At 43.3% G+C, this 10,000-nt stretch overlaps 1 protein-coding gene across 2 annotated transcripts in view; it reads right to left on the reverse strand.

Moving 5' to 3' along the window:
- Positions 1 to 2,580: 2,580 nt before the first annotated feature.
- ptk2ba (protein tyrosine kinase 2 beta, a) overlaps positions 2,581 to 10,000 on the reverse strand; it is a 33,515-nt gene continuing 26,095 nt past the window's right edge. The window contains exons 24-31 of one of the 2 annotated variants that reach the window (XM_063184200.1): positions 9,642 to 9,764; positions 8,313 to 8,453; positions 7,192 to 7,227; positions 7,012 to 7,036; positions 6,544 to 6,590; positions 5,108 to 5,242; positions 4,574 to 4,654; positions 2,581 to 4,261 (exon numbers count right to left, since the gene is read on the reverse strand). In XM_063184200.1, the coding sequence (XP_063040270.1) occupies positions 4,040 to 4,261; positions 4,574 to 4,654; positions 5,108 to 5,242; positions 6,544 to 6,590; positions 7,012 to 7,036; positions 7,192 to 7,227; positions 8,313 to 8,453; positions 9,642 to 9,764 (810 nt within the window). In that variant the 3' untranslated portion in view covers positions 2,581 to 4,039. The remainder of the gene's footprint in view (positions 4,262 to 4,573; positions 4,655 to 5,107; positions 5,243 to 6,543; positions 6,591 to 7,011; positions 7,037 to 7,191; positions 7,228 to 8,312; positions 8,454 to 9,641; positions 9,765 to 10,000) is intronic. The other variant, XM_063184201.1, reaches the window with a different exon arrangement.

A 10,000-nucleotide genomic window follows, 5' to 3' on the forward strand; every position in this document is an offset into this window, starting at 1 on the left:
CACTTGCAGAGACTTTTAAGGTGCCGGGCCGGGTCGGGTCGGGTCCTTGCTATTCTTTGGGGCTTGACAATGTGTAACGTACACAAAAGAGGAAATGAATCCTGTATCAGGGCTGCAGATGTAGCCTCTTAGTGCAGATGGGGTCGCCGGCGGACTTATTCACTAGTTGCTGAAAATACTCAACTACATGAGAACAACACAGTAAAGAAGAAGGATCACCGCGTTACTATGGATGACTGATGACTGCACTTCACCAGCACCTGGAACCTGGCTTTGCATAGGAGTTCCAGATATTACATGATAACAACATTGCTATAAAATTACAGAGAGCCTTAAGTAACAGATTGACATAGCCATTACATTTGGTGACAGTGAGGTTATAACATAGGCTCTGTGCTAAGGGCTTGAGAAGAAAAGGAAAAGGAAATGAAGGCATTTTATTGTTACCTTTCCTTGCATTACTAGAGCACTTCTGATGCTATATTGTCTTTAATTGTTGTGTTTAGACGGGTGGGGCTGCTTAATTGGTAATGTTTTTTTTTTTTTTTCAATCTCCTTTAGTATTGCTTTCAGCTGTTCCTAACTTCCTTCCTCTCATGATGAGATGAGCCAGTGATTGGAGACTTCCTGTTCATATTGTCTGTACAGTCGTACCTGCCCTGACCTCACACTCTGACAGGGTTGTTATGGTGAAGGTCAGAGGTCAGCCCAGGTCTCCGTGCCTGACCTCATATTTCTGCATCATTATCATTACCCTTCTCGCGGCGGTCAGCAAAACGTCCCTTATTGCAGTTACAGGTCAGATCCCTCTCGTCACATTGATCAGGAGAGGACAGATAGATTCATTGGAGCCAAGTCAGCCAGTCTGAGCAGAGAGAGAAATGAGGAGCGCTAAAGAGCATCGAGATATCTCCTTAGTGCTGACCTTAGACGGTCTGCTGCAGCTTATCGCCATTCAAACGCCATCCTAAGAGGAGTCGCTGGGGATTTTTACATTCTTTCTTTCTCAATGGAATGTCATTGTAAAAAGGAAAGGGTCAACCTTCACACATATTGCACTACACTACAGCCCTTCAGACAGAAGTGTTTTAAGTGCATGGTACGTGGTATAAAGAGGGAACATTGTAGGCTACAGTATCTATTCCACAACCTTTATCTCTCACCATTTGCTTTTCTTAAGAGGTGTAATTGCTTTTGGTGTAAAGGTGGTAAAGGAGGTGTAAAGAGTACATCATAGTGGAATAATACAGTATAATGGAATAACCAGAAAGCATGGTACAGTAGCCTAATGTGTTTCTGGTTAAAAATATCAAGTTATAATTGCAGATTAAATTTAAAAATGTCATAAAAGGTATATATGATATAATATAACATAATATAATACAATATAATATAATATAATATATATATAATGTATAATATATATATATATATATATATATATATATATATATAATGTATAATATATATAAAATGTATAATATATAATATATTGTATATATATACACACAGGTATGACTGTATGTGCCTATATTAATACATATATATATATAATGTATAATATATATAAAATGTATAATATATAATATATTGTATATATATACACACAGGTATGACTGTATGTGCCTATATTAAGATTGAGAAGGCCTCTATTTATGTTGTTAGAATGAGTGGTAGAGTACAGTAAGTGTCCTGGTAACCGTGGTGGGGGGATGTGAGGTAACTAGATTTGGTCATTAATTAATTAGCCCTCCCATGGCAACTAATGAGGAGGGAGGCACTCATCCTAATCATTGATTCGGCTAGAGTGCTTCCCACTGTGCATGGCTGTAAATTGACCTGACCTTCTGAAGGAACTGTAAAATGCGTGCATCCGTCAATCATTTTATATAATTTCTGTAACTGTGCAGTCCAGGGAATCTGCTGTTGTGCAGTGCACCGATGCTGCCCTTTCCTGGTTACAGTGGCCTTGAGATTAAATGACCTTTCCTGACAAGGCCAAATGGGGTTGACAACCGTGAGGATGCCTTGTTTACTGTAAATAGAAATACACAGGGAAAAAAAAGAAATTGCCACTTTGGATTGTGAGTGAAGGTTTCCACCTAGTGGCCATATGTGTAGACTGCACTCTACTCTAATAAGTCTTGGATAGCCACAACAAATCACCCTGAACCAGAGTTCATGTATAAAAGGCTGAAGCTGACCATTTTTGTCTAAATCATGGTGAAAATAAATTAATTGTACCCATTCAATAATGGGGTCATTTTAGAATAGAGTAGAGTACCTTTATTAATCCCGAAGGAAATTAAGGTGTCTTACATTTTATATAAATACACAAATGCACAACATACACAAAGACCTAATACACATTATTGCACCTAATACACATAAACATATAGCCAACATTTGAGTTTAGCAAAAAGCTTCACATACCGTACACACACCCACGCTCTCTTACACACACACACACACACACACACACACACACACACACACACACACACACACACACACACACACACACACACACACACACACACAGCTTGCATAAATACACAAATACAAACATATACTCAAGAGTCACACTAGAGAATCATGTTTATTTCATACAAACGGTGAGTCCAAACCTCCACCAAAGACTTTGGACACACAATAACATTCATGTTTTTCACAAAAAAATAAACACCCTGTTGTCTCTTGAAAAAATAATAAGTTCCACGGTATATATATAAAAAACTACACAAGAATTCATTTCTGAGATGTTGCACTGAGGGCTATACTACACATTCAGCTGCTAAGACTTGGCACTTTCAGTCAGCAAATATGTATTTGACTGAATTCAGTATCTGGACATATACATGGAAAACAAACATTCTATATTACATATAACTTACATAAACAAAATTCACACAAATTGTTTTAACAAATGAAATGAGATGTACTGTATGTGAAATGTGTGTTTTTTCCAGATTCACCACAACATCACCACAGTTTTTAAGATACTAACTTGGAAGTGAATCTACATAAACTGTTCAAATGACATTTTCCCCTTGTGGTTTGATTAAAACACTACAACATGAATGTCATGGGAGTAACCTAACATCGGAAAGGACCTAGACTCAAGAACCCTGGATTCTTTTTTTTAATCTACACCTGAAGATTTCCAGACTGAAGAGGGAGTGCTACAAGGTTGAGGTGAAGTCCTGCAATACATTCATTACACTTAACCAACACTTTCATCCAAAGCAACTTAAAGGTGCACTGTGTACTATTTTAAGTAGTTTATTTCCAGAATTCATGCTGCCCATTCACAAATGTTACCTTTTTCAGGAATACTTACCACCACCATCAAATTCTAAGTATTCATAATGACTGGGAAAACAGCACTTTTCATACCGGTACATGAAAAAGCGGGGTCTTCTCCAAATATTAGCTTATCACTTAGTAAATACTAATGAATAGATCAAATTTGGCAATAGGCAGCACAGTTTCAATGAGCAGTATTGTAGCAATACCTACTCTGGCCACCATCCTACACAGTGCACCTTTAAAGTTATCACAGGAGTTTGGTTACAGTCCCTGGAGCAGTGGTTAGATGCCTTGCTCAAGGGCACTTCAGCCCTGGATGAAAGCGTATGGGGAATGCACACATTGTTCCTACTGGTAAGGATTTGCCTGGTTACCACCAGACCTAATCACAAGTGCCTTTCACAATCGGAACGATTGTGCAAGGCAGCATGGGATTTCCCTGGCTAGGTAAGGATGGGATTCGAACCCAAAACTCTCTGTTCTAAAAAGGTACACCTTCTTATCCATTAGGGCATGGATGCCCCAGATGGATGACGATGATCAGAGACGACTGTAGGCTCAGCTGGGGCCCCAAGCAAAATGTCAAAAGAGTGAATATTTGAAAGAAATTTGCCACCAAGCTCACCAAGCGTGAGCTCTTATTCACCACCCAAGGGCTTGGGGGCCCCAAGCAGCTGCCTGCCTTCTCTGGTGAGAAGATGCGCCTCTGACGATGATGGTCCAGGTAGGCCTAACTTGGCTCGGGGGCCGGTTTGGCTAGGTTGACCCTCACCCGGGCCTGGTCCACGGCGTCCAGGAGGTTTTTGGAGTCCATGGCCAGCGTGTGGGCCGCCGTCAGCATCTGCTTCTTGCACTCCTCCTTGAGCGAGGTGATGGCGTTCTGCTGCGCCAGACGCATCTTACTTATCAACTCCGCCAAGTCTTTATTCAGCAGCTTCTGAGTACCCTCAATCTGTTAAGGTGAGAGAGAGAGAGAGAGAGAGAGGAGAGAGAGGGAGGGAGAGACAGAGAGAGAGAGGGGGGAGAGAGAGAGAGGGGGAGAGAGAGAGAGAGGGGAGAGAGAGAGAGAGAGGGGGAGAGAGAGAGAGGGGGGGGAGAGAGAGAGAGAGAGAGGGAGGGAGAATAACAGTAAGAGACAGATGGGTGTGGGTGGGGGCAAGAGACGAGAAGCATTGTATCAGACATGAGTTCAAAACAGGCCTCCTCCTTGATGTGGTCTAGCTAGTTAGGATTTATATTTGTGGGCGTGAAGTGATACTGATACCTCTGTTTTGCAGGATTTGTCCAGGTTTGGAAGAGCCTCATCCACACTGTTGATCAGCTTCCGTAGAGTCATTCCAACAGACTGAGACAAGCATATGAAAAACATATCCCATTAGTCCTTTGTGAAACAGGTTTTTGTGTGTCCATAAACTATACAGAGCTACAGAAAAGCTACTTAACATTTGCTTGAATAAGATGCATCTTATTTTATTATCTACACTCTTGTTTCTTGATGTTTTATTTATAGTCAAGGCATCATGTCTTGCCAAAGAGACAGCATTGTTGTGGGGCAACATTTACCATGAACTCCAAATTGGCTTCAACCCCTTAGCGCAGAGCCTATGTTATAACCTTACTGTCACTGAAATTGTAATGGCTATGTCTTAATCTGTTCATTAAGGCTCTCTGTAATGTAGTTGGGTATTTTCAGCAACTAGTGAATAGGCCCGCCGGCGACCCCATCTGCACTAAGAGGCTACGAGTTTGCATGATTCAGATAGCGATGGTTAACTGAAGTTGTCTGCGTCTCTCTTACCTTTACTAAGCTCAAGTATTCAGAGGGAGGAAGCACGTTGACGTCGTTCTTCAGCTGGACCACTACTTTCACCATCTCCATGACGTTCTGGTACACTGCGTCCTCCGTCCGGTCCAGCTCTGCAGTGGGGGCAGGCTGCAGGGGCGGGGTGAGGAGAGGTGGAGAGGGAAGGGGAGATAGGTTTTAGTGTATAGTTAGTGTATTGTTTTACAAGCCCTTCTAGGGACAAGCATTGGAAACTAGCTTTTTTGCTATAAATGCTATGATGCTTGCTGTTTGGCTGTTATTCAACGTACATGCTACTGTATGTATCTGTCCCTAACAAATAAATGAAACTAAAGATCAATTAACAACAAGGGTCACTTGTTCCCAGGGAAGATGACAGGGAGGGACAAATGGGTCAGTTGTCCCAGGCCCAGCCAGAGAGGGGGCTCAGAAAAATGGATGCTCATTACAATGTATGTAGGCATATTGGGTGGGGGGCCCTCTCAAATGACTTTGTCTTAGGTGCGGCCAAAGCTGTCAGCGGCCACGCTTGTACCAGAAACAGCAATATTCCTGTCAGCTATTACTTGGTTGATTGACCATTCCGCTCATAAATACACTTTTGCTAATGATGACTACTGTAAAAACCTAATGATCTAGCCCATCTAACTGTTGTGCTAACCATGCCCTTCGTGCCACAGGGTCCAGGGGTGTGGTGAGGAGAGGTGGACAAGGGGACCAATTAACCTGAGTTTCTTATATATCATTAACAGTAATAGTTATGTTACTCTGATTCCAAATGCATCTTTGCAAATGACGATTGACGATTTAGCTAATTCAACGTATGCTACAGGGTCAAAGGGTGTGGTGAGGTGGGGAATGGGGAGCTAGTGATGTCAATTAACATGAGTTGCTGATACCAGAAACAGTAACATTTCTGCCAGTCATTATGTTAATGTGTTCATAAATTCAATTTTGCAAATGACAATTCAGCCGAAAGATATTTAGCCATGCCAGCCTAACTTATTCATGCAAGTCAGACTTTGTGCCAAATCATTTTTCTGTGATGGCTGTTAACACTCTGATAGGTGCTGCAGCAGCCTCCACTGAACGTGGTTTTGAAATCCAACCTGCCCTGGCTGCTGTCTGCCTGCCTGCCTGCCTGGCACTGACAACAACAAAGAGCCTGTCAACTTTTTAAAGGGGTCTTAATAAGCAGGCACGTGACGGGCGGCCCCGGGCTTCTGACTGAGGCCCCGCTGCTTTGATGGCAAACAGCTGCCAGACGGCCGACTAATGGAGGAAAACGGCAGCACGCGGGGCGGCAAGCAAGCAAGGAAGCAAGCGCTGGCAGAACGCTTCAAAGGAGCAGCGGCGGCGGCGACGGTAGCTGTGGTGGCGGTGGTGCTGCCTTTGGCGGAAATCCAGACTGACTTTAATGAGGAAATTACCTGGGCGGTCAGTCGAGGAGGCTTCTCTGGAGGACCTTTGAACTGGGCTTCAGGATCGGAGGAGGGAGGGGGAGAGAGAGATGGAGATTAGGAGATTGAGAAACAGTGTGTAAATGAGAAGTGAAAAACACGACGGAAAAATGGAGGATGACTTTGGTGACTAGTGCATTGAAAAGTCATACAAATCAATATACCGGTACTGTATAATACACGTGTGTACACATGTGTGTCACATTTAATGTAGGTATACAGCAGGGCTGGACTGGCCATCTGGCATAGCGGGCATTTCCCGGTTGACCCTGCACCCTCGTGGATCCCTATTTTCAGAAATGTTGTAAAAAAAAGTCAGTTCTGCGCCACTAATTATGAGGGGCCCCTTTAAGCTAAAAGTGCCCGGGCCCTATTTCTCCCCCAGTCCAGCCCTGTTTTACCGTATCTCAGCATGGCTACAACTCATTATTCACTCACCATATCCAGTCTCTCCATCAGATGGCTGTTGGTGAAAGATCAGAAAGATATGGTGAAATAACAATGCCAATAATATATCATTTGGAATAATAAGATAAACACCTACTGCAATCCTGTAAACTTTAAAGACAATGCACTGAATTTACATAAGACACCATAATATAATATATATTTGCATACCATGTTTGTTTGTGTTTCATCCAGTGTGCCGGGGTCCTACGCACCAGATGGAAACAAGATGGAAAAAGTAAAAACAAACTGACTTCCAGCACAGAAAAAACACACACAGTCAGGCTCCACCTGACAAAGGCCACAGGAATGGGTGAACTAACAGCAGTCTGTGGAAAAAGCCGTGACCAGCGCTGGGTGACTCATCGAAGCCTACTGTATCTGTATCCGTCTAGTCTCTTTCACACCGGCTCACCACACCCACTGCACACACAGGAGTGACTTTTTTATTTATGAGCTGCGAGTGAGACTCTTCAACTCTCTAAAACTACCTTTTACAACCCCAGTAGCCATGGCATGCAGGTGCATCCGAGTTTACAGTAGGGTAGCACTTTATTTTTGGGTTCTCATGTTAGCCACAAACACATGCCAAATTACTGTCTGTATACGTGACTTATAAAATATGTGTTAAGGAAAATCAAAGGCCTACTAGCTCCTTATTATGATTATATCAATAATAAAGGCATTTTGGCAAAGAACAAGGACACGCCTTACACGCCTAAAATATGGTTGATTTTGCCTTACATGTGAACCCTAAAATAAAATGTTATCCAGTTTAGGTATCACTCATTGGTCCCGTACAGACACATCAATGCTGAAAAATATTTCTCTGTCCCACATAGCCATGTACGGGTATGTGTGTGTGTGTCGTCTCAAGTAAGAGGGACATTGCCCTTGATTGCTCAGTTGCATCCTGCTCCAACACTACATGCAAATGTACAGTTTATAGGGTTTTAAATGAGAAATTCTCTCCCTTCTTTCATTATTTGTTTGTTTGTTTGTTTATTTGTTTGTTTGTTTGTTTCTTTCTTTCTTTCTTTCTTTCTGTCTTTCTCTCTCTCACTCTCTCTCTCACCATCATTTTCTCCTCCTATTTGAGCCAGTCATTGTCCCACTACATGCAACTGTGCAGTACTATACAGTATGTGTGTTTAAATGGCCTCTTCTTTCTTTGCTTCTTTCTCTCTCTCTCTCTCTCTCTCTCTCTCTCTCTCTCTCTCTCTCTCTCTCTCTCTCTCTCTCTCTCTCTCTCTCTCTCTCTCTCTCTCTCTCTCGCTTTCTCTCTCTCTCACCAGCATTTTCTCCTCCTGTTTGAGCCAGTCGTTGTCCTCCTTCATCTGTTGTTTCTGCCTCTTCAGTGTGTCCTGCATGTGCTGCTTCTGCATCTCCCACAGCATCTGGGCATCCTCTCTGCTGGACGGACCCTCACGCTCCTGTCCCACACACACACGCACACAGACACACAGACACAGACACAGACACAGACACAGACACAGACACACACACACACACACACACACACACACACACACACACACACACACACACACACACACACACACACACACACACACACACACACACACACACACACGGCTCTAAATTAACACCAGCAAAACGGCAAAATGCTGGTGAAATTTCAGTTTGGCTGGAAAACAATGTCTACTTACTAGCCTTTAGTGAGTGTGTTTGGCGAGTGAGATTAATATATACTAGCCATTTTGGCTGGTGATGAAAAGTTCATTTAGAGCCTTGGTTGTCATATCAATCTGTCAATAATAACTGAATGGTAGTATACTGTATCTAAATCTCTGCACCATTGCTTTCTTACCAAAAGCGCAATTACCAGTACGTCAAGAAAAGCCCAACAAGGAACTCTGAAAAGCTTTGAAAATAGCTTTCACTACGACTGCTGAGTGGAAAAACTAGCCATCTTGGAGTACTGATATGACAGTACTAATCCATACATCACAGAATTGTATTCACATTTCATTTTCATTCAAAATGTAATCGACTTTAAAACCACAATTCCATTGTTTTGTCACCAACATTTCTCAAACTGATGTGTAATGTCTATGCTATCTGACCTGTAACAGTCCTTGAATTGAAAAAACATCTACTTCACAATTATTGAAAGTTTGTATATATTTTTTGGGACGTCCTGTAGCTATTGTCTCTCAGTAGGCTGTGATGCACTGTAAAGAAAAAGCATGGTTTACATTTACAAAAGTTGGTGTCTGACTGACTTTTGCCTAACTCTCCCGACCTGTGTAGTTCCGCGCAGCTTCGTGAGGCTCCACACACACACACACGCACGCACGCACGCACGCACGCACGCACGCACGCACGCACGCACGCACGCACGCACGCACGCACACGCACACACACACACACACACACACACACACACACACTGGTGAGAGCCAGGCTAGCCTGACTTTTTTTAACTTGACCAAACTTACTGCTGTTAGTTGAAATTTCCACAACTTTTTAAGTTCGATCAACTTGCGCAATTCAGGCAGCCCGGATATTAACTTTTGCACGTTTAAACCATGCCTTTTTTTCAACCCGATCTTCTTAAGAAGGTCATCTATCAGCCATCTGCGAAGTGGCACTCTTACCCCAAGGCTGCGTCTGCGTGGCGACAGGGGCAGCGTGAGCGTGCTGCTGGTGGGCAGGTAGGAGACGCGGGGGTCTGGGGGGCTCGCGATGGCAGGGGAGCTGGCGCACAGGGCCCCAGGCAGCTGCACGGGCACACATGGGCACAGCAAGGGGCAGGTGGCGCGCGCAGAGGGAGAGGGAGAGAAAGCCAGGAGACCACGCGTATAAAACACACACACACAGACATATACAGTACAGTGCAAACATACATATATGTACACATAGTACCGAACACACACATGCACGTACGGTACGCACACACACACACACACACACACACACACACACACACACACACACACACACACAAAGCCACAAA

This window comes from Engraulis encrasicolus, chromosome 19 (assembly GCF_034702125.1).
Source record: "Engraulis encrasicolus isolate BLACKSEA-1 chromosome 19, IST_EnEncr_1.0, whole genome shotgun sequence".
In the NCBI taxonomy this organism is placed as follows: Eukaryota; Metazoa; Chordata; class Actinopteri; order Clupeiformes; family Engraulidae; genus Engraulis; species Engraulis encrasicolus.